This window comes from Conger conger, chromosome 10 (assembly GCF_963514075.1).
Source record: "Conger conger chromosome 10, fConCon1.1, whole genome shotgun sequence".
Lineage (NCBI taxonomy): Eukaryota > Metazoa > Chordata > Actinopteri > Anguilliformes > Congridae > Conger > Conger conger.
The window spans coordinates 6,563,040-6,588,638 of record NC_083769.1 but is presented as its reverse complement, the minus strand read 5'-3'; the positions used below and the strand labels follow the sequence as shown (position 1 = coordinate 6,588,638).

Sequence of the window (25,599 nt, the reverse complement as noted above, 5' to 3'; positions counted from 1 at the left end):
TGGCGTAAATACAATAGACTATATTAAATCAAAACTAATGAAGGAGGAGGGTCCGGTGGGTTGGGGAAAGACAATCACACTGCCACCACATAACACTGACACGTCAAATGGGCATTTTCTGAGAATTTATGGAGTAGGTTGTGAAGTGTTCTGTGGTTCTGCAAATAAGTGCTCAGAGGTATATATATGCCATGAGATGCAACAAACAGAGTATCAAGAACCTTGTGAAGTTGACCATTTGACTGATCACCAAGTGCACCACACTTGAGAGGACTACACTAAACATCCGCAAAAGAGTAGCAAGACACAACAATGTTATCCAATAACAATGCAAAAAAGATATACAGCAATAGATTCAGTTTAAGATTTATTTCCAAATATAGGTACACTTTTGAAAGATCTTTTCTTTTAACTACAGAATATAATAAACAATACTCAATATTTAAGTGCTCTCTCCATACAGACACATATACCCAACTCCAGACAGAGCCAGACCTTTTAGCTGTCTTATTATTCACCTTTGAAGAGTAAACGCTCACTCTCTTCTTCCTGTATTGTTCCAGACTCTTTACATGAATGAAAACATCCAAAGCAGATAAGATGAATAAGCTAAGTCAGTCGTGGTCAAGAAAGAGTTTCACAAACATGGATGTACTGAAGGGTGAATGGGTTTAAGACCCCAGCAAAATCACAGAGGAGAGGCGACTATTAAGGCCCACGGAGATTAAACATGGGCATTCTTATGATATGTCATAATGGCATCATGATTAGTGCTAACAGTGGAATTACAGTACATCATCTGAGTATTGACCTAAGTCAAAATGATGGAAACGGTGCACTGTGTACAACCATATAGACGTTAGGATGTTAGGATCGTCCTTTGTGCTGTTCATCCTCGGGCAAGCTGTTTCCTAGTCAGGTTTTTGTGCTGCTGTCTTCTGGTACTTCTTCCTCTGTGGTATTAAAAGTCTATATTTTTGAAGTCGCTGGTACACCTGTATTTGCTACCTGTGTACCTGGTGCACACTAAATGAGGAAGACAGGGACAGGTGTGATGCTGCCGTTTTCCAAAAAAGGGCACCTGTTACGGAGAACATGAAACCATGAAAACATCCGCCATTTAAACATGTTTAGTAAACAGTACATGAAGCTGCACCCGGAGGCCAAATTGCAGATTGTTGGTTGAAGTAGGAGGATATTGGGAAACATTTTGGGAAATATTTACTTAGACGAGATATAATTTTCGTGCGTTCACTGGCTCAATTTCCATGTTAGCATAATGTGTTAGCTTAACACTAAGACTTGAAGCCTATCGGAGACAGTAGCTTACCTCCCTCAAAGTTAGACGGTTGAAACTATAACCGCTGAACACACATGTATCCTCTTCTGTCTTCTGCTGGTTGAGCGCAGTGATCCGCGCACCTTCTGAAGGTCATTTTAAAAGGTGTAACTAACAACGTCTCTCGTTTTTACCAAAAAATTCTGGCAGGTGTATTTAAAATACATATGATACCTTGTCTAAATACGACAGCTTCAGGGTTGCTGTAAGGTGTATTTCTTCATTTTGAAGGAGGTTGGCTACCGACTCCGACAGGCTTCAAGTCTTTATGCTAAGCTAACACGTTATGCTAACATGGAAAATGAGCCAGTGAATGCACAAAAATGAAAATGAAATTGAACATCTCGTCTGGGTAAGTCTGGGTAAGTCGGAAAAAAGGTATATTTACAAAAATGTTGTTGTTTTTCTTTAATACACATCCAGATTTGTAAAGCTTTCAAATACAACAGACAGTGTTTCCTTTTCATGAGTTTTAATAAAGCGGTATTTCTTTGCTTGGGTATCCATTAAATGTTACTAGGAAAACTCTTCTTCTCTTGTCATCCAAAGGAATATTACTAAAAATAAATTTCTTAATGAGTATTATCATTTCCAAATGCCGTAAGAATCATTAAATTTGATGTTGAGAACATTAATGCTTTATTAGGACCTGTAGTTATACACCATGTCTCTGGCCTCTCTATTCATAGATATTGAATTTGTTCTCTTTCCAGTGACAAGCCAACATTAATAAGGATATAAATACTTTGCTGATATATATTTCATGGCTATGGCTTGGTTATTGAAACTTCAGGTAGTCTAAAAATGTCTTGAAGTGTTTTTTGAAAATGGCATAGTGCACTAATTTACTTTGAACACAGTCTGTATTGTAATTAATTTTGGAGTCCATGCACAGTCCTAAATTAGCACTGCCTACTTTCAAATTATTTTTCAAATTAATGTCTTTCAGAATACATTTGGATACAGTTTCATGTAACTTGGCATTTCATAACTGCATACAGTTTTAGCCTCAGTTTTGTCATATTGCTTTTATGTTTGAAATATATTTTTTCCTGATGGCAGCCTTATATTACCTAACTGTACACACTCTCAAAATGCGTTACAATAGAACACTTTTTGTGTTCTTGCTTTCAACACATTTCATGACAAAGTTATTACTTTTGTATTATAAGGGGAGACTTGTTAACACACTGTATTGCAAGTAACACAAAATGTGTTGTCCACAACTAGACATGCAGGCGTGTTAAAAAAAAATGACACCCTATATGCTGTTTTTTAACACATCTGTTTGGAGAAAGCTAATTACTGAGGACCTACCAATCAGAGACTCTATTTTCAGACAGGATATTGAGTACTTATCGCATGGCAGTAAATCCAAAAAGTAAAACGCCTTTTAAATAGAAATAGCTTATTTCAGTTCTTTACATTTGCTATGATGAGTTACTGTACTCTAAATACGTATCATAGCGTGAAGCCCAGAACCATGCAGTATTCATTATCCTAACCCGCTTATCCTGAACAGGGTCTCAGGGAGGTTGGAGCCTATCACAGCATACATTGGGCAAAAGGCAGGAATACACCCTGGACAGGTCACCAGTCCATCGCAGGGCACACACACACACCTACGGGCAATTTAGACTCTCCAATCAGCCTAACCTGCATGTCTTTGGACTGTGGGAGGAAACCCACGCAAACACAGCGAGAACATGCAAACTCTACACAGAGAGGCCCCGGCCGACGGGGATTCAAACCCAGGACCTCCTTGCTGTGAGGCGGCAGTGCTACCCACTGCACCATCCCTGCCGCCTACCATGCAGTACTGTGTGGTTTAATTTAAGCCCAAATTGAACTAATAAACATCCAAGATCATCCTTTCTCTGGAATAAAAGTAAAATGTAGTAGGTCAACCAGAATATTACAATGTATACTCAGTGAGCACTTTATTAGGTATTTAATCAGCCAATCATGTGGCAGCAACTAAATGCATAAGAGCATGCAGTCATGGTCAAGAGGTTCAGTTGTTTTTCAGACCAAATGTAAGAATGGGGAAAAAATGTAAAGGTTTAGCTGACTTTGAACGTGGAATAATTATTGGTGCCTGACAAGGTGGTTGGAGTGTCTCAAAAACTAGATCTTCTGGGTTTTTAACGCACAACAGTCTCTAGAGTTAATGGTGCAAATAACATAAAACATCCAGTGAGCAGCAGTTCTGCGGGCAAAAACGCATTGTTAATGAGAGAGGTCAGAGGAGAAGGGCCAGATTGTAGAGTGTATATTTTCAGTGGGACTCAATTTTGACTTTGAAAGTAAATGTAATTTAAAATATATGCACTATAGTAATGCATATCAATGCTTCAGACCTTACAACCTTGCATTTGATCTGATCCGACATGAAAGGAGAGACAGAATTGAAATGATAAGGAGATCATTCCAATGAATGCTGGCTAAAGAGCCACATATCTGATCTCCCCGGTCCTTCCGGCTGTTTCCGTGAAACCTCCACTGCAGATGACCAGTTCTATTCATAAATGATTGTCAGTCAGAGATTAATGAAGCTAGCTGCTTCCCCACTCAGCAGCCTCATCTACATAAGGAAGGCAAAATCCACTTCTATTCTTGTCTCTTCTTGCACATCTTCCAGGGATAATCTACCATTTTAGCTGCCTGCACATTCCTTTCTCTGGGAGACCAATGCCTGGCAACAGAATTATGGGATGGTAATATACAGCTCCACCTTCTCCAAATGCTAAGGGAGAGATCAATAGCTTCTCATCTGTATCTGTCCCATAACTGCTCCCTTGCCTGCCCTTAATATTGTCAAATGCTCGCTCCTGTTTTTTTGACAGCATATATGTCAAGCAAAATGCAAACTAATGGTTTTGTGGCTTGTGCTCTCACTTAACACAAACTTAACTGTTTATCTACTGCAATCTTCAGGGAGGCTGTTGTCCTTCCCCACAATGCATTGGCCAACCGACAGTTTATTATTTAGCTGGGTTTTGTACATGCTTTCCTGCAGCGGATTGCTGTCTGTTCAACTTGTTGGATTAAGGGTTTTAAAATGGCTGTCCGTTGTAGATGACTGTTTTACTGAGCTTGTCTGGTAGATTGAACATGTGATACACTCTTGGCGGATTGAAACCTATGAAATGCTCTCAAAATGTGCAAACCCTGCCTCCAGGTCCAGGCTCAATTGCACCAGGCACGATCAATCAAGCACAGAAAAGTATTGAATCCAAAACTTAAATATACTCTTAAAATATTTAGCCCTTACTGAATAAATTTACCATGAAGGGATTTTTTTTTTTTTCATGTTTTTTGTCCATTGTACCTATCTGTCAACAGAAGAGCTGTTGACACACCCAAACATTATATGCTCAAATCTTTTTTGTGACTGCTGGTATTTCTTTAATTTCTCATTTTATTCTCAATTTATCAACCAACAACAAAAAAAAGAAAAGAAAGAAAAACTTAAAATATATTTCATATTAGAGCCCTTCTGATTTCTCTCCTTACAGACTGCTCCTTTCTAAGGTGACAGGAAATGCTACTCACAATGCTTCTGGAATGTTCTGACTACATTCTAAAATGGCAGCAACATTGTGAGAACGTTTTGTGTTAGCTGGGTTGGACAGGGTTTTTTATGGTCATTTCCATTGTGATTGGAGGCTGGGGGGAGTTTGTGTGTGTGTGTGTTTGTGTGTGTTGTGTGTGTGTGTGTGTGTGTGTGTGTGTGTGTGTGTGTGTGTGTTGTGTGTGTGTGTTTGTGCCTACATGCATGCGTGCGTGCGTGCGTGTGTGTGTGTTTGTGTGTATGTTGTGCGTGTGTGTGCATACGTGCATGCCGTGCGTGCCTGTGTGTGTTTGTGTGTGTGTGTGTGTGTGCCTACGTGCATGCGTGCGTGTGTTTGTGTGTGTGTGCGTGTGTGTGTGTTGTGTGTGCGTGCATGTGTGTGTGTTTGTGTGTGTGTTGTGTGTGTTTGTGTGTGTGTGTACGTGCATGCGTGCGTGCGTGTGTTTGTGTGTGTGCATGTGTGTGTACGTGCATGTGTGCGTGTGTGTGTATGTGTGTTTGTGTGTGTGTTGTGTGTGCGTGCGTGTGTGTTGTGCGTGTGTGTGCGTACGTGCATACGTGCGTGTGTGCGTGTGTGTTGTGTATGCGTGCGTGTTTTGTGCGTGTGTGCGTACGTGCATGCGTGCGTGCGTGCGTGCGTGTGTGTGTGAGGTTGCTCAGGCAGTTCCCCGTAGCTCATGGGAGGGGGTGGTTTTTGTAGTTCCTTACCTTGTGGCTGAAGGGGTGGCACTCGTCCCCCTCCACCCCCTTGGGCGTGCACATGCGCAGGCCCCGCAGCCAGAGGCTGACGGCACAGCAGGTCCCCAGGCCACACTGCAGGTCTCTCTCACAAGCCTGACCAGGGGAAAGGACCCAGGGAAGAAACCATTACAAAAACACATAAAACTGTCTTTCTGAGCCTAACTGTTAATAGCAATGGGGCTGATTAGGGTTTTTTTTTTTCGCTCAGCAGATTCTTCACATAGACGTTGTTTCCAAACAAATGAGCTCATTCCAAACTCATGACCCACTGGATGGTAAATATATATTTAACTTAGGTCTGTTATTGTATTTGACCAAACCAAAAACTTCCAGACCAAAACAAAAACTTGAATCCAAATGCAAGCCCTGGGTTTCTTGTGTAATTAGTGCTATCGATTGGCCAGACAGTTTTCACATCGATGCCCCCGGTAAAGGGAGGGTGGAAAACCAGAAGTTATTGGCCCTTGACGACTGTGAGTTGCTGATCCCTGCGTTAGATGCTAGGAAAATTGGAAAACAGCCATACAGTTCCCAGAGATTCTTCAACCAATTGACAGTTAAACAAAATATAAAACCGTATAAAAAAGGAAAAATACTTATGGAAAAAGAATATGCTGAAATATGTATATGGCAAATATGTGGACTTCATATATATGGTAAATATATTACACATAAGTTTAGTTTCATACATAAACATATTGCAGCATCTGGAAGGGGTAGTAATTTGTTTATTTTTCCATATGTTGTTTGGAGTTTCGCCCATATCATTTATTTCCATATATTTTCGCCATATTACATTTGCGCTAGGATTTCCCCACCTGCCATGAAATATGAAAAAGCACAAATGAAAGCACATCCCATGCTCCTCAGCTCTCAGCTTCTCCGTACCGGAGCACAAAAGACGATGACTTCCCGAATCTCTGTTTTTCTAAGCTGCTACAATCCCGGGTCACCTCTGTTCATCCCAACCTCTTTGAGCAGCAGCAATCGAGACAGAACCCGCTCCCTTTTGACCTTCTCTTTGATTCGCCCCATTGTACCGTGGATCAAGACATCGGCTGAAATCTCAACACGATACCATCCAACCTTCTCCACTGACAAGAGACTGAAAAAAGAAAACGGCATAGGTATAAAAGGGGTCTGTTTTGAGGAGACAAAACGAGTTTCCTTTCAACACTTAGCTGTTACACTGAGCGGCAGGTCTCCCTGTTTCACCTTTTTATGAGATTTTGTTCATTTTCATTACGGTTTCACAATTGTGATTATCATCTACTGTACAGCTCTCCAATGCCTCCTTTAATGTGTCTACTGCACACAAAACGTGAATAGACACACACTCACACACCAAGGCGATGGGCTGCAATGCAAGACACCGGCCAGCTCGTCAGGAGCAATTGTGGGTGAGGTGTCTTGCACAGGGACACTTTGACACACCCAGGGTGGGGGATTGAATCAGCAACACTCCGACTACCAGACGACCGCTCTTACCTCCTAATCAACTAATCTGAATATCTGAATGTTGGCCCTTATCTGCATATCTCTCACGCCTTACCTGTGAATTAACTAAAATAGCTCTTGCGTATGCAAGTGTCGTGGAATGAAAACATTAGCCGCAGTTAAGAACTGACAAGAGCTGGCCTTTACCTAGTCGCACTCATATCCGATTACTGTGAAAGGGACTATGAAACACATTATAATGACAAAGTAGAAAAGGGGGAATTGTTATGGCTCCTGGCTAATAAAGCTGAACACCACCACTGAAATTGATTTGATTTGAAAGCTAAAGGTTGTTGGTAAATTCCATTGTTTAATTCATGATGATAATGACAGAAAGCAGTAGAATTGTTCTGACAAGAACAGCGACCCAGTCCAAAATCATTATTATTGACTCATAAGAGTTATATCCAAGACATGTACCTAGAATACAGATGGATAGCATTGATATATTAAATCATTGACCGCAATAACGTGCTAGACACATTACTATGAATTATGTTGCCTACTATTAAGGGAATATAATTACAGTTAAAATGGTGAATGTCTGTTAAGTTTTATTTGTACTGCTGTTGTAAAGTTTCTATATTCTTTTGCATTAAATGAGTGTTGCATAAACGCAGTTCATCAACATGACCCTGAGACACTGGTATTACTGGCTTTGCTTCTTGGCAGACATTCCTCAAATGACACAAGTATGCAACCCAAACCGTTTTTAAATTATATTTACATGGTAAAAATTGTGATAGATATGGAAGTGGTGATATTAACATGTTAAATACAAATTAATCACTTATTCAGAATCTCTGACAAAATAAGATCAAATTATCTACTTATCTTATTTAAACAAATGAGGAAACCCACCATGTCACAAACCCTTATAAACAGGAACAGCCAGTGATACTGTGCTCTTATATATTATATTATATTACGTTATATACTCTCAGTGAGCACTTTATTAGGTATTTAATACTTTTTTTTAGACTTATTAAGTCTTCCACTGCTGTAGTCTATCCACTTAAAGGTTTGACATGTAGTGTGTTCAGAGATGCTCTTCTGCATATCACTGTTCTAATGTGTGGTTATTTGCGTTAGTGTCACCTTCCTGTCAGCTTTGACCAGTCTGGCCCTTCTCCTCTGACCTCTCATTAATGACATGTTTTGGCCCACAGAACTGCTGCTCGCTGGATGTTTTTGTTTTTTGCACCATTATCTGCAAACTCTATTGTGCATGAAAATCCCAGGAGATCAGCAGTTTCTGATATATTTAAACCACCCTGTCTGGCACCAACAATCTAACATGTCACGGTCAAAGTCACTTATATCACATTTCTTACCCCTTTTACATTTTGGTCTGAAAAACAGCTGAACCTCTTGACCACGTCTGCATGCTTTTATGCATTTAGTTGCTGCCACATGATTGGCTAACTAAATATTTGCAATAGCAAGCTGGTGTACAGGTCTACCTAATAAATTGGTCACTGAGTGTATATAAGGCTGGCATGAAATAAAAAAAATCATCCATCAGCATTATGAACGCACCCATTTTTCTTTCTTAATCCGTTTTTACCCTACAACAACTCATATTAAGACTTTATTCTCTTACACATTTCTGTCTTAACTTGACCACACAAGAAGAGACCTCATCAGTCCTCTCAACAAGTCGTTGTATCACTTCTATCCTATCAAATAATACTACCACTACTACTACGAATAATAATTTAAAAAATTCTCATCATCATTATCATCATCAACATAACTGATATAGCACCTATATTAGTGAATTTTATTTTTTATCTCAAACCAACTCATATTATCACTATGCCCATACCACACATGAATCTTATCTTATTTTAACCACTGCCCTCCTAGCAAGTATGCAGCCCAAAAAAACCTTCACACAGTAAAAGTGACTTTAAGAAAGAAAATGGAGACAAAACAGGTCAAGCGCAGAAATACCAGCAGGTTCAACCTCGCGCCGGAACAGGGAGGGCAGCGGAGAGAGCAGGTTGGGAGATCCTTCGTCTCAACCTTCCTCCTCCTCCTCCTCCTCCTCCTCCTGGAGACTCACCCCCGTGATGACGGCTGCCCTGGAGCAGCTGAGAGATGCCAGCAGGGCGGAGAGGAGAAGGACCCTGGCCATGTCCGGAGCGAGGGATGAGACAGGGACGCGGAGGTGAGCTTCTCTCTGGTGGGGGAATCCTCTGGTGTTCAGCTGCAGAAGTGTGATTACTCTCCTTCTCTCTCTCTCGCTCTCTCTCTGACCATGTAGGCTCCTACGAATTCTCAAAGGAAGACTCAACGTCCCCACCCTCTTTATCTGCTCCTTACTCCCCCCCTCCCCTCTGGTTCACCGAGAACACCCCCCCCCCCCCTCCAAACCCCACTTCCCTGCATCTTTCATTCAGAGTGACACTCAACTTTTTGAAGCTGTAGGGGGCTCATCTCATCGTCCGAACGTATGGGTGACTCATATCAGCCTACGAAAATAGCCGACTGTCCGACATACTTACCACCGGCTTCCCAAAACCGGTCAAGACTGCGCAGTATCTGCGTATCTGGCCGTGCGTAGTATCAGTACGCATTCATTACATTACAGTGATTCAACGGACAAAGTCCATTGCGAATGGCGCTAGAATAGATTGTGGTCGGGTGATTTGAGTACAGGAAAAAACAATAAGCTTGAAAAAGCTTAATAAATAATTGAGATGATGTTGAGGAAATATTTTTTTCGCTTTTCCACCTCGTCCCTTTTACGTGGGTGAAGTTGTATTGGCAGCAATGATGTTGAAGGAGCACTCAGAGTCAATAGTTGTTCATTACAAATCTTGAGTTTAAAATAAAACAGAATAATCTGGGGAATCTGTGTCCTCCATGCAAGAAGCTTCAAGAGACCAGAGAATTCCAAAGTAACAGTAGGAAGTATCCTAGACTTTATACAATATAGCTAACCAATCATTTGTCATATAACATCACATTGTCTCTCTTAACTCGCCTTCATATTTTCTGTCACTCTATGAAAGCTGTCTTAACCTTTCGCCTCTATAATGACGCAGGCAAATTGGCTGGTGATCACTAACTCAAAACATTTCTCTTAGTATGGAGGAGTTCCAATATCCAATATCAGCTCTTGAACTTATCTCAAGCACATTCTGTAACAGAGTCAGTTACTGTCCAGCTCCACCTGCAACAAAGAAGTACAATAACCATGTGAAGAAATGTCCCGTTTAATGTACTTCTAGTATCTGATAAAAAGCATGAAATTTAACCATGGATAAATTAAATCTCCACAGAATTTTCAATTCGAAGAATAGACATGCCCTGGTTACTGATTCACACAAAATAGAAGATGGTCAACATGTGGCCAAAATGTTTTCTGCAATTCTTTGCTGTTAACTTGTGCACCTTTTAATTACAACAGGAAAATAAAGAAAAATGATCTCACGTCAAACGGAAAAAGGTCCATGTTCTTTTCATTCGTGCTAGTTTTTGTTTGTAGGAATTGGAATTTGTTTGTAGTGAATTCGATATTAACTTGATTATGGTGCGATCTTTCTGTGCACCTTATCGATAACACAACAAGCAGGGGGGTACTCCTTTCTGAATACAAAAATGGAACAGTTCATTATGAGTTTTATAATTACTGGGACCTATCTTTTACCACACTACCTTTAATAACTGTTTAAAAAGTTAGGCTTTCTCACGTGGGTGTCTCTAACGATGATGGGTGTTAGAGGTCATTATTCACCTTCCTGTTCCGTTGCTAGACAATAATAGTTCCCTGACTCATGGGAGTGCCTGAAAATGAATCACCTGTTCGAAAAGACCATTGGCTTGCCTTTAACTGTCAAATGGCATCTCAAACCGACTTTCTCTGTAACTAATTGGGCAGACCAGCCCATCGCTTGCGGCCACCCCATTTTAGCTATCAAGTTCTATAAAAGAATATGCCGGCCCTCAAAAGAAATTAGCTATAACTTATATAACCTTTTTTTTGCCAACATGAATCATGAAATGGGTCATTTGAAAGGATTTTGGGCCTTACAACCAACTAAGAGCAAACACAGGAAGAAAGTACAAGTGAAGGAGATTGGTATCATTGGAGATGCTACCTTGCACACCTGCGATACGTGACTGCATCCATGCTTCAGATACATGCTTAAAAATGTGACTTTCTGTTTATTATCGAATGTTAACCTACGAAAAGGGAGATACAAAAATGAGGTGTCACTTGGTGAGATTGGTTAAATGTTTCCGGAGATGTGACTCCAGAAATCACAGTGTGTTTGAATGTTGCATTTTTGTAAAACAGAATTCTGAGAAAACTGCCTTTTTCTTAGCCTTACACCCACAAACCAAGAACTATAGTACAAAATTGTTATATTTGTTTATTTAATGTCCAATGTAGTCAAACCCAGCGCTTGCTATAAATTTCAATTCGTTTGATTAGGATGCTGTTTTAAACCATCATGTCATGAAAATACTATATGAAACAATACACATCTCAGGTTTAACCTCTACTTTAGCGTTAAACCCTGAACCTTTTTCATTCATTCCTCTTCCCTTCCATATATAACTCATGTAACTTCAAAACACAGATAACTGCTCTCCCTATTGACATATAACAACAATACTTCAAAGAGCGAGCACACATTTTGATAGCCATCATGAACTGGCAATTACTACTTGCCAGGTAGCTATCCCACAGTACCTTGTCATATGAATGCTGGGCGAAAAACATCTATGATCCTCTAAGGCATTAGCCTAAACCGTGGCATGGGCTCCCCGCCTCTACGTGCGCTACTAAACTCTCGCAGTTCCCTCTCCGCCCAGTCTGCGAGGCAGACGGCAGGGAGCGTGGAGATGGGTGGGCTGATTTAAAGGGTTATGTAAGAGGGAAGCCTGTGAGGGTTAGTCAGCGAGACGTAGCGGCGGCCGCCCGGGGGATGATGGATTTTCGGCCGACACCCCGGACCACGTAATTGCATTATACATTTTCCCCACATCAGCAGATCCTCGGTCCCCCTCAGACCCAAGGCACGGACAGAGCATAACTCCTCAGGACCGGGTGGGATATTTCTGTGTGTGTGTGTGTGTGCCTGCACGTGCGTATGTGAGTGTGTGTGTGCATATGTGTGTGTCTGCCCATGCTTATGTGTGTGTGTGTCTGTGTGTGTGTGTGTGTGTGTGTCTGTGTTGTGTGTGCGTGCGTGCCTGCACGTGCGTATGTGAGTGTATGCGTGCATATGTGTGTGTCTGCCCATGCTTATGTGTGTGTGTGTCTGTGTGTGTGTGTGTGTGTGTGTCTGTGTTGTGTGTGCGTGCGTGCCTGCACGTGCGTATGTGAGTGTGAGTGCGTATGTGTGTGTGTGGCGAATTTTGATACACTTTGGAAAAAAACAGCAAGTTAGTGATAGTTTTGCAGGCTTAAGTGAACAATACCATAAACTCTGACAAAGTATCTTTACTATAACTCTAAGCCTAATAGACTTGGCTTAACACTGATCAGTTTACATTACATTACATTTACCAGTTTATAATAAACCAGTTTGAAATACTGCTTTTTTTGCTATTTTGCAAGATTTGAAAACAATCTTGCAAATCCCTGTTAATGTCCTGCAAACAAAACTTAAGTTACTAAACAAATTGTTACTGTTACTGTGCCTATTGTTGAAAATCGTTTTTTTGGGGGGTTTATTGTCAGTAATCTGCAGGTATTTCGCTTGTGTCTAAAAGGCTAAAATATACAGTTTGACTCACGTCTGACAAATACTAACAAAGAAAATGAGAATTTCCAGATTGTTACAGAATGCTTTGAATTTTTTTATAACTACTACTTGCAATAATTCATCCCACATATTTGGTCAAAGTAGAGCAGAATACCACATTACATAGAGTAAATTCCATTTTTTAGACAATTACAAAGGAATTGAAAAAGATTTAATGTTGCAGTAGATTCCCTATGGGACCTAAATGGTTAAAGGTATTACTCATATACCTGGCTTACCTCCCTATTGATTGAAAAAGCAAGCTAAGCTAATCTGAGACTGATTTGTAATGGGTGCCAGAAAAAACAAAATCACGCAGATTACCAACAAGTTCTCCTGTTGTAAATCAGGCAATTGCATTAGATCGATTCAAGAAGGAGCAATAGGGGACCAGCAATCGCCAAAGTCAGCAGGAAACTGACAAATTGAGCGCAGCCATTGCCAAAACTAAAGACAAAAGAAATGGGTGAATGTACTGCGGGTACAACCAAACTTTCCTAAAACTGTCATTACAATTACTGTATAATTTGATGCGTGCTGAGAATTCCGCTGTATAGCGGGTGCCTTACTTCAACCAAGTAAGTTCAGAGGTTTTCCCAGAGTTTTCCCCTTGACTGCAGAACATTGTGCCTGCAGTTGTATGCCAGAATACACTGTGTATACCAGGAATCATCAAACACGGTCCTTGAGATCTGAGAATTGCTGGTTTCCCACCCTTCCTTGACCTGGGAGTCAGGTGTGAAGACAGCCAGGCGAGTCATAGTAGCACCAGTTGTTCAGTTAATTACATGGGAGAAAAGAAAACCAGGGCCGGATTTGGATTTGAGGTCCAGATTTGATGACCGCTGGTGTATATCAGGACACTAGTATAATGGACTTGCATTTTGTGTGAGTTTTGTGTAAACTTCAAATAGGTAGTAAACAAACTGTGTTGTGTGTAGTGGTGTGGATATATTTGTCAGATACCGGTTTTTAAATGACTGGGGAGCTCTGGACTGGAATGAGTGGTTACCTCCAATCATGTGCACGGCACCCCTGCACCTAGGGTTGTGCTGGGACAGATCATTTTTAATAAATAATATCATATATTTCAGTATCTGTATTAATGCTTTAAGAGAATTTAAATACGTACGCACTCATTTACGCAGGAAATCGGATTTGCGAAGAATATTTCCCACTCCCTGCCCCGATCATAAATGAACGTTTTTCGCTCACAGATGCTGCCTATCGCCTATAAAGCACTTGAAAAAGTAGAACAGTTTCAATTATTTTCCTTCACATTTAACCTGTTGACCGCCCGCTTCTTGCGCCTATTGGCATCATTATCCTGTACCGTAAAGGGTTAATCGGCTCCAAGATGGCCTAACAGGAGCAGAGCGGAAGCCCCTCGGGCCACACTGTAAAATGGATTAAGTCTTTGCAGATGAGGCCGAGAAGGACCGGTTTCATTGAGGACAGTAAACAAAAGGATGATAGAGCTGTTGGTAGTTTATTAAGGCCGTAGATCAAGAGGAAGGGGAGAGTGTGCATAAATGTGCCAGGCCCCGTAAGTAATGGGAAAGCAGTGGACAATTGAGAACTATAAAGTAAAATAAAAAATGAATTGCGTTGATTTATCATTCCCGCAAATTCCGAACTAGTGGCGGGGTACTTTATAAGTAGAAACCATATAGTTTATAGCAAATGAAAATTATGTGGACCTGCACTGCAGATACGGTGCAGTCCGTAAGTATTTGGACAGTGACACGTTTTTGTTGTTTTGGCTCTGTACTCCAGCGCATTAGATCTGAAATGATGAGGTTGAAGTGCAAACTATCCAAACAAAAAAACTAATAACGTTAGAGTTCTGGAATAAAGTCTTTAACCCCATAAGTTGCATGGGCTGGAGTGGGTTTATTTGCATTCAATCCTTATTTCCTGCAGTAAATTTTGGTCAATATGGTCACAGATATACCAGCTGAATCAGAGGGAGAGGTGGGGGGTGACTGAGACGCAGGGTTAGGGGGAGACACTTTTTTTGGTGCACTTCTTCCAGGGTAATTTTAGTATACTATATATTGTGTCCTTTTGGAGTCTCCAAGTTGCCTTTATGGAAACCCACCTAGAGATAACTTATGCATAAGCAATGCAGAATGCTCATGTTTGGTGATATTGTCATCAGATTTGAAAGGGGATTTATCCAGTGTTGTGGCTGTGGCTCCAGTAAATTTCTAAGCCAACCAGGCACAGCCACATATATCTGTCTCCACTCAAATACAAATATTTTTGTCAAGAAAAAGCATTCTACTTCCAATGTGTTTAAGCTTCTGTGACTTTGTTTTATTAAATTTTATTTGATAGCCAAATTTGGACAACAAACCCCCAAGGGTTACCTTTCAGAAGAGACTATGCCTGTAATGATAATATTTAATAATACATTTTATTTATAAAGCGTTCATTGCTTAATAAATAATGCAACAAATTTGACATGTTTGGATTTGATCTCGTCATACTCCACTGAATTAACCGAATCAATCATCACATATCACACATTGATAGACACATTATGAAAAAGTTATTCTATCTAATTAATGCATAGCTGTGTCCTATCAGAACTAAGTCAATGATTCCCCAATAGGTCTCTCAAATGGCCTGGTTGGCAAAGGTGTGCCATCTGAACACAATAAGTCCAATCGACCATTTGAACTTCCCTAAAATCAGTTATTCTGTGCACAGAAAGCTCTTCAGCCTGAACACGACTAGTTTGAGTTTGAGCTATATTATCGGCTTGTTTCAACCTAGGTGAGATAGCTGTGGTAGATTAAGTCTAAGTTGGTCTAAGCAGGTTCATTGATATTTTAATACCGCCTAGCTAATATTGGCAAGCAGGGAGTAGAATGCAATTCTGGCAGTTTACATTGAGATGAGAGCATCATCTGAAATTGTTTCACATTCCCTTTTAAAAATACGACGTGTGGAATAGATTTGTCATTTGTAATAATTCGCCATGGGGAGCAGAAGGTAAGAATTCATCAGTACTTTTAGTTTTTATATAGTCTATATACTTGAAAATGGAAAAGCAAAAAATGAACAGAACATTTTGAGAGCATACCCCTGGGAGTGTGACATTCTCTGGCGATTGCCTTTTCACAAGAATAAAAGGCTGTCTGTCTGGGGCCTGTACAATGGAGGGGCGGTTCCCCCCGCTGGAGCACCATAGCAGTGCCCACGTTGCCTCAGCACAGATTTCTGATAAGGGCTCACAGTGCACCTCGGCCCTCACGCACTGGCAGAGGCCGGAGGGCACTGACGTATCAAATTCAGCGATCAATCCGTGCGTCAAGACCAGGGAGATTCCACAGACAACCCGTATCTTTAGACCCAGGGGTGAACATCAACCTTTTGACAGTCTAAAGAAAGTCAAAGTCCTGTTTTGAGGTGCTCCTACTTCCACTTGTCTTTTTGTGCTTTTAATTTTCCCGAATCCAAACTGAATTGCACCCAGAGGCAGTTGGTACTGGGTGTGAATGTAAACACTCCAGAAATGCCGTCTCCTATCATCAATACCCTGCCGAGGACTTACATCCCCTAACATCCCTGGGCAGCCTGTAGCCTAGTGGCTAAGGTACATGACTGGGGCAGCCTGTAGCCTAGTGGCTAAGGTACATGACTGGGGCAGCCTGTAGCCTAGTGGCTAAGGTACATGACTGGGGCAGCCTCTAGCCTCGTGGCTAAGGTACATGACTGGGACAGCCTGTAGCCTAGTGGCTAAGGTACATGACTGGGGCAGCCTGTAGCCTAGTGGCTAAGGTACATGACTGGGGCAGCCTGTAGCCTAGTGGCTAAGGTACATGACTGGGGCAGCCTGTAGCCTCGTGGCTAAGGTACATGACTGGGGCAGCCTGTAGCCTAGTGGCTAAGGTACATGACTGGGGCAGCCTTTAGCCTAGTGGCTAAGGTACATGACTGGGACCCAGAAGGTTTGTGGTTTAAGCCCCGGTGTAACCACGGTATTATCCTCCATGGGGGATTGTCCCCTGTCTAGGCTAATAAACTCCCTGCAGAAAAAACATGGTTTAGCTGGTTTACCATTTCAGACCAACTCCCAGCTCAAACAATGTTTTGAAACAGCAAGCTACCAGCACTAGCTGGTTGACCAGCTAGACCAGCTTTATGACCAGCTTGACCATGCTGGTTGACCAGCTCATACCCAGCCAGACCAGCTTATAACCACTGTGACCAGCACAATTTTCAAGCTGGTAAAGCTGGCATAGCTGCATTTTACAGCAGGGTTGTAAGTTGCTTTGGATAAAAGAATCAGCTAAACAACAAATTATGATATTATTATGCATTAGGGAGTCACCAGGTTGTATAACTAGTCGTCGGGTCAAATGGAAGTAAATTGTGAGTGAATGAACAAGCCTGTATGTCGGACCTCCAGAAATCCGATTTGTCAGCTGTATCTGATCTGTTGAAAACGGTGCCTTGCAGCTCAGGCTGCAATAAACTAAACAGTGTTGGGCAGCAAACATTTAGCAGACTGCACGCAGCAAAGAATCCCCGATCCCCTATTTTGCCATGGTGAAGGGTGCTTCTTGCGGGCGAGAATCAAAGCTCCCATTTGCTCATGCGAACAGTAGTCAGTCACTCTGGATATTGATTCTCTAAATGACATTTCGGGGGTGTGGTTGAAAGCCATTTTTTTCACAGAGACATTTCAAAGCAGCAGCACTGGGCTGATCTTGACAAAGAGCACAGCTAGGGGAACGTGAACATGTCGGATCCATATTCCGCTCTTGAATTATAATGCTTGGCAATCCCACCAATCTAAAGAGGAGGCCATCACTCAGCGCTGAAACTGGGCCCTCCTCCACTTCAGGCATAAATAACTGATAACGCAGAGGAAGGTGTGCTTCTGCCACTCAGTTTGAAGACTATTCTACGTTCTGATGCAATTATTCCCACCGGCAGTCATAATATTATGACCGCCCCTGAATCGTATCTTAAGGGACACACACAGGAATAAAGAGAAAAAATAACACACAAAAAATATTATTAAAGTTACAAACATTGCAACTTGTATGACAAGGTATATAAGGCTAAATAAATACATGTCAGTAGCCTATTATGGATAACAGTATTTGGATGCATTAGAAAAAATGGGTGAAGATGACAGCGCGCTAACAAAAGAAAACCAAACAGGACATCCGTGTGGGAGGCAGGAGAGAGAGAGAGAGAGAGAGAGAGAGAGAGAGAGAGAGAGAGAGAGAGAGAGAGAGAGAGAGAGAGAGAGGCCATGGCAGCAGTGGCTGTTAAGCACACCGCGCACTGGTGCTCGTCATTGTCCCTGGTGACCCTCACACATCCGTCAGTACAAACGAAAACCAGACACTGAATGCAAAATCAGAACAATAATAATAATAATAATAATAATAATAATAATAATAATGACTGTCTAGTTTTTTTTACTTTACAATAACAAATAAATTCAATATACAGCGGAATGCACACGGCACATACCATGTACCCTTTCAGGTCTTCCAATACCAACAGCGTCGCCTGTGTTGTGACGCAAAATAACCCATAAGACCCACAGAACTGTGCGCTGATATCGGCTGATACAGTTACGGAATAATACCAAAGCGCCGTATGAGGACTAGCCCGATGGAAATGACGTAGCAAGTGGCGTGAGTGATGTTTAAAGTTTGACTTGCAATCGGGTATACCCAAAACGAGTTCGGACATAGGCTATTAAACATTCACAAGCAGTTGATTTGTATTCAGGCAATTAGGTTCTGTACATAACTGAAAATAAAGTTCGATATATGCGCACCCTATGAGCGAAAATGTGTAAATAAAGCTAGCCTTCTAACTTGGCCATCTATCTAAACGCAAGCGATATTAGATCCGCTTCTACAACCAGCTTGTGATTGAACAGGAGGGGTTTGGTCCCTGTTTGAAAAAAGTTTGAAATCTTTGACCAGGTCGATTATTTATTTTTTATTTTATTAATTTTTTTATACTTTGTGCCCTTAGCCAGCCTTTGACGCAAGTAATTACTTTTTTTTTTCTGCGATATTAAATTACACCCTGTTGTTTTTTTGTAGCCTTGCGACTCGCAGCTACGGGACTGAAAGTGATGACGGATGGGCGCGGCTGACTCTGATATTTAAAAAAGAGGAGCGAAGTCACGTCTAACTAAATACACTGATGCAGAAGCCCAACTAAAAACATTAGCCCAAATACAGAAGTATGTAAATGTGAAGTGCTGTTAACCTACCCGTTTGGCAAAGACATATTCTTTGAGAATAAATAATTTGTTACTACACAGTAACAAAGTGGCGTGCCCTGCCATTTAGAAGTGTAAGGTCTGCCATACTTCCTGGCTGGCTATGTATGGGATGTATCGGCCCAGGTGCTGACTGTGCATCCTGTTGTCCAGAAACAGTTGCTACATGCCAAGCTGCGAAGGCCATGGTATTTTGTAAAAGATGTTTGAATATAATTCATTATTGTAAAAGTTGCCTGGATGCCAATGTATACGGCAGGGAATGTCTCTTTTTTATTATGATTTATGATTATGATTATGAAAATCTGGGCCTTGTGTACCGAGGTAGACCTTGAAATCATTTATTGAAACATTTATTTGGAAAACCTGTAAGTGCGCCTCTTGATTGGGTGCCAGGGCAACCAGACATGTAGCCTGTTGTCTTTTGAGCTGCTACTTCTAGCTGTTGAATAGTGATGCAAATTAAATCCTGTATGGAATATGAGTTCTGCTTATTATATCACATAATCAAGAATGGTGTAGCCTACCGTAGTCACAAAAATACTGTGGGTGTGTGTTTCTGTATGTTTGTGTACATCGGCATGTTTGAGCAGTGTGTGAGTTTAAATTGAAGTTGTTGAACGTAGCCAAGTTAAACAGGTGGTCTACAGGTGGTTAGGTAATTTTTATTATTTTATTTTAGCTATTATTATTATTATTATTATATATATTTTTCCATTCTAAACTGATGTTCTCGTTCAATAGGTAGTACTATTTGTTTATTTATTAATAAAAATGTCTGATTGTTTTACATTTAGGTCTTGATATCCATAAGATGTTTGTGTGTTTTAAGTACCAAAAACTCTCTATCCTGTTTTAAATGTCCATTCTCCAGTGTCTCTCACAAGCTTTACCAAGAACAGGCTGTTTTAGTGACTGTGTCTTTAAGGCTCATTAATATAAATTAACCTCTGTTTTGATTGGGCAGCCTTTAGCGTAGTGGTTAAGGTACATGGGACCCCTCGCTGGTTCGATCCCCGGTGTAAGATCTGCCCAGCCGTTGGGCCCTTGAGCAAGGCCCGTAACCCTGCATTACTCCAGGGGAGGATTGTCTCCTGCTTAGTCTAAACTGTAAGTGGCTCTGGATAAGAGTGTCTGCCAAATGCCATTAATGTAATGTCATGTAATGATTGGCTAACAGCTCCACAACAAACTGAACACTGTCTGTGCCGAGCGCTGGGATTTCATCCGGCTACAAGGTGGCCGTGCTGAAGGCGGATATATTTAGCCTCTAACAGGCTTGCTTATATTTAGTTTCTTAATGCAGATTATGCAGACTGTGCGTTTTCATACTTCATACTTTTATACCGTGCAGTGCTTTTATAGCACCTACAAGTCCTTTATAATCTACATAGGAAGGATTATAAAAAAAGGACCTTTAAAAAGGTTGCCATTTCTCAGTTACGCAACCATCAGAAACACGGCTTGTAGCTACTGCTGCATACTATTCCTGTGAGTCGTGGCTCCTGGCTTGCCTATTCACTAGCTGCCAACCGTTTTTGACATGAAGTGCCAGTTTTCATAGTTCTTGTTAATCAGTGTGTCATATCAACATTAAGTTAAATTATGACATCACAACATACATTTTTCATACTAGAATTGTATTCCACCTATGTAGGCTACATGCAGGAATATTTTAAAAAATATATTTTTTTCTCATTAACCAGGATATTGTAATGTTAATGTAAAGTTATTGGCACCTCTGACTGGAAATGCACAAACAATACTTTTACACTCACTGAGCACTTTATTAGGTAGACTTATTTTTTAGACTTCTACTGCTGTAGCCTATCCACTGAGAGTTAAGATGTGTTGTGTGTTCACAGATGCCCTTCTGCATACCACTGATGTAATGTGTGGTTATTTGCATTACTGTCATCTTTCTGTCAGATTTGACCAGTCTGGCCATTCTCCTCTGACATCTCTCATTAACAAGGCGTTTCTGTCTGCAGAACTGCTGCTCACTGGATTTTTGTTTTGTTTTTTTACACCATTCTTCGCAAACTTTAGAGACTTGTAGTGTACGTGAAAATCCCAATAGATCAGCAGTCTGTCTGCCACCAACAACCGTTCCACAGTCAGTCACTTAGATCACATTTCTTCCCATCTCGATGGTTGATGTCAACTCCTGACCCATATCTACATGATTGTATGCATTGCACTGCTGCCACACAATTGGCTGATTAGATAATCACCTGAATACGTAGGTGTAATAAAGTAAAAATGTTCCTAATAACGTGCTTGGTGAGTGTAGAGTGTAGAGATTAACTAAAAAATGTCAACATGTGAAAATACTGTACTTTATTAATGTTTAAATGGACTCAACCAAAATCAAACATGCATTTAATAAAAAGTTGATTTCACCTAACTCAAGATTCCATAATTATTACACCCTGACCAAGACAATCAATTTTGGTCTTTTTGGAATTTTATTATTTTTTTATTGAATTTTATTAAAATTCAAACCAAATATAATCAAAGGACCAGTGGGGCTGGATCTGGGAAGATCTTTGACCCACAATCGCAATTGCTGGTACCCTCTGCGACCCGTCAACAATCCCCACGACAAACAACTGCAGAACCCCCCGCTTTACCCCCCATTCTCCTTCTGTAATCTCTAGTGTGTCTACTAAACACTATGGCCTACTGTGGAGCATGGCTGCGTGCCATATTCCCCATGCAATTTTCCAACGGTATGCAGGAATTGTCGTAAAATATCCACCCTTAATAATATAAAAGGGCCTCTATAATCTATTGGACTGGGATTGGACCTCAGTGGGACCTCCTGAAAAGTATGGTTTACTTCCTAAAAAGTCTGCCCATGTGTTACTCAGCGAAACCCTGGAAATATGTATATTAAAGTACACTACATTAAGAAACAAAATTGTCTACTTAACAACTCTCCCAGTGTACTCATATACCGCTTTCGGACAGACGTCGTTCTGGTTCTGGCTCTGCTTCCGTTCTGGAGTCTCAGAACCTCGGTGCTTTCTGGCGAACCAGCCCGTGTCCATACCAGTTTAAGCACAACCAAAGTTCCACCGCCCTCCATCATCAACAGAGGGCGTTGCTCGATGCACAAGGCAGGCGGAATATGACACACCCACTGATGACGTCACGGTTCGCTAGGGAAACTATTTTTTGGTTCCAGCTGAGAACCAACTTTTCAGGTTCCGAACCAATTTATTTTCGGTCTGAAAGCGCCGGCCAGTTCATAATTAGGTTTGGGAACCGGAACCGGCACGGAGCCTTGCCAGTGTGAAAGGCCTAACAGTCTGCATTCGGGAGTACATCACATTATAAAATAAGTAGGCAGTGTGTTTAGTAGGCAGTACGTATTTTGAGGACACAGTAATTAGGAGGCTGTTGCAGACATGGCCAATGTGTCCGCATGTGTAATGGTGTTGAATAGCAGGAGGGCTGAGCGGTTTTGCTTACTGTGGCTAAATGGCCCGGGACAAACAGTAACTCAGGCTGCATATGCAGGCGTTGTCATTTCAAAGAGCTGGGTGAAGAATGAGCATTGGCTTTTCTAATTATCCTGCAGCATATATAGTACAGGAAGAAATATGATGCTTTTAAATGAGCATTACATTTGCAATTACTTATGTTAGACATTATAGTTATTACTTACATATTGTGCTCCCAGCGTGCCTCGAGTCACTAAGTCAGCCACTTCCGGTTTGGCAAGATAACTTTTTTCATTATTCAAGCTCTGTTGACTAAAATTGTCATTGAGAACATGTCAGTTGGCTAGCGCACGATGTTAGCATATAATACAACGTGTGCCTGTAGGTTAAAATTGCATGTCACCCTGAGTGGGGTTTGGGGGCGGCTGGGTTATTGGGCTATTGGCCCAGCGGTCATTGTACTGTGTTGAAACTTGACTACTTGATCATATGTTTCCTAAGCAATTAAACGATTGAGCATTGAATTCCAGGTCTGTCAGTTACGTGATGGAGCTCTGCCACACAACATTGTCATGACAATTCGTCATCAATACGCGACGCAAGACCAGGGACATAAGCCAGGGACCCGAAGACCAGGGACATAAGCCAGGGACCCGAAGACCAGGGACGTAAGCCAGGGCCCCGAAGACCAGGGACGTAAGCCAGGGCCCCGAAGACCAGGGACGTAAGCCAGGGCCCCGAAGACCAGGGACGTAAGCCAGGGCCCCGAAGACCAGGGACATAAGCCAGGGACCCGAAGACCAGGGACGTAAGCCAGGGCCCCGAAGACCAGGGACGTAAGCCAGGGCCCCGAAGACCAGGGACGTAAGCCAGGGCCCCGAAGACCAGGGACGTAAGCCAGGGACCCGAGCAGTTTGCTGTCCCTGCAGTCACAGATAGGCTGCACAGTGAGGAAACGCGAAGTCGGGTCTCCAGGAACCCAATGTTGCCTTCCCAGACTTGCCCAATGGAGCAGGCGGACCCAGGCTTCCCTACCAGAGGCACGCTCTTATCTCCCCTACCAGGGGCACGCTCTATCTAAAGGGACTCCACTCCCAAATCCACGGGCACCCCTGCCGAGCCGGAGGGGACACAGGGTCCACCACATCCGCCAAGTCCTGGCGTGCTCCCCAAGCTTTACCAGGGTGAGTGATGAGCTAACCCAGCGTGACGTTCTCTTGCTAACATCCCAGACCCTTGCATCATAGGGCTGGACCCGCTCGCCCTGTTTGGGGGCACGTCTTCACAGTCCCAGTTCCTCCATGCACCTGAGGCAGCGTGGCTGTCAGGCCTCGACACCAAACGGCAGCGGCAGCCCTCCTGAACCAGTTTGTCGACATCTTCGCAGGACCGCACGCAAACCGGCCTGGTCCATCACAACATCGACCACGGCACTGCAGCCCTTGTTCAGCTACGCCCCCACCGGCTAGCGCCAACAAACCAGCAGGCGGCGGAGCAAAAGATCCAAGAGATGGCAGCAGCAGGCATCATCGAGCCCTCTAACAACCCCTGGGCCCCAGCCGTGCCCGTAGCCAAGAAAGACTCTACCTGGCATTTCTGTGTCGACTACCGACACCTCATTGACGCAACCAGAAAGGCCCACTACCCGCTCCCCCGCATCGACGACACCCTTGACCACATGGCTCCAGCCAGTTCAGCTCCCTCCACCTCCGCAGCGGCTACTGCCAGGTGGAGCTGGCCCGTGTTTGAGACAGAATCAAGAAGCAAGATGGCGTTCACATCATCATGGGTACCGTTCAGTCATGCTGTTTGGGCTCTGCAACACGCCAGCCACCTTTGAGCGTCTCATGGTGGTGAAGCTACACGCCCTGAAACCACTGGGTCGTATACCTCCACGACCTGCTGGTGCATGCAGACTTCAGCTGTGCCCTGACCCACCTCTGCTAAATACAAATGTCATGATGATGTTATAGGCTGGACACATTTATTTAAATGTCAAATATTTGCAACAGACCACTCTTTAACTAGATGAGTGAAATAATTTTGGATCTGAATCTTTCATTTTGGAAATACATTGCAATGAATTAACATGACTGCTTGGAAGAAAGTATTTTATATTACTGACATATAATATATATAACCTATACACTGCAACCCGTAAGTATTTTGACAGTGGTACAATTTCTGTTGTTTTTGCTCAGTAGTCTAGTACATTGGATTTTAAACTGCTGACTGTCACCTTTAATTTGAGGATATATACATCCATACATCCCTTTTCATACATAGTGCCTCCATTTAAGGGGACCAAAAGTAATTGGGACAGTTGGCTTCTCAGTCATTTCTGATTAGTCAGGTGCATTCAATCACTCCCTTAGTGCATGTATAAGTTTAAGTATCCAGTTTCGATTCTAGGCTTTTGATTGCCTTTGGAGTCTGTTATTGGCATTTTTCAACACCAGAGGACCAGAGTTCTGCCAATGAAAGTCAATGAAGTCATTTTGAGGCTGACAGACAGACATATGCCAAACAATAGGCTTACCAAAAAATAAATCTGATGATCCCTTTCATACAAACTTGAGAATAGTTACAGAAATCAAACTGTTTTTGTTACGGCTGCAACCAGGGCCGCTGCTGTATTACACACAGCCGTCTTCTGTTGTACGTTGTCTGTCATACAAACTTGCAATTATTCTAGTGGCTAGCATATTTGCTCTGCAAGTTGCAGAAAAAAAGGAAGTGGGTGGTCTTGGTTTTGCACTTTGCGTGCAAATTGGCAATCGGGTTTCAATCTGACTAGCCGGAGACGCGCCCGATCACCAAGTGTATACAGTGCCCTCCAAAAGTACTGAAACTGCAAGGTCAATTCCTTTTTTCTATACACTGAAGACAATTCAGTTTGAGGTCACACGATGTACATGAGATTTCAGTTCCGAATTTCAGCTATTATTTCCTGGTAATTTTATTGA

The 25,599-nt window shown here is 42.1% G+C and overlaps 1 protein-coding gene across 3 annotated transcripts; it reads right to left on the bottom strand.

Moving 5' to 3' along the window:
* Positions 1-354: 354 nt before the first annotated feature.
* Positions 355-18,497, bottom strand: prok1 (prokineticin 1). Of its 3 annotated transcripts, none has more exons than XM_061257243.1 (4): positions 18,416-18,497; positions 9,220-9,336; positions 5,622-5,747; positions 355-1,081 (listed from the first exon to the last, which is right to left on the bottom strand). In XM_061257243.1, the coding sequence occupies exons 1-4, from the start codon at positions 18,416-18,418 to the stop codon at positions 962-964; spliced, it is 366 nt and encodes a 121-aa protein (XP_061113227.1). In that variant the 5' UTR covers positions 18,419-18,497; the 3' UTR covers positions 355-961. The 3 variants fall into 3 exon arrangements, with proteins under 3 accessions (XP_061113227.1, XP_061113226.1, XP_061113228.1); XM_061257242.1 differs by lacking the exon at positions 18,416-18,497 and adding an exon at positions 9,570-11,039; XM_061257244.1 differs by lacking the exon at positions 18,416-18,497 and having other exon boundaries at positions 9,220-9,429.
* Between the last annotated feature and the right edge of the window lie 7,102 nt (positions 18,498-25,599).

Coding starts and splice junctions, on each gene's coding strand:
- prok1 (XM_061257242.1), bottom strand. CDS start 9,593: ATGAGCCCCCTACAGCTTCAAAAA. Junction 9,337..9,569: donor GCCCCCTACAGCTTCAAAAA/GTTGAGTGTCAC, acceptor TTCCCCCACCAG/AGAGAAGCTCACCTCCGCGT. Junction 5,748..9,219: donor GGGCAGCCGTCATCACGGGG/GTGAGTCTCCAG, acceptor TCCCCTGGTCAG/GCTTGTGAGAGAGACCTGCA.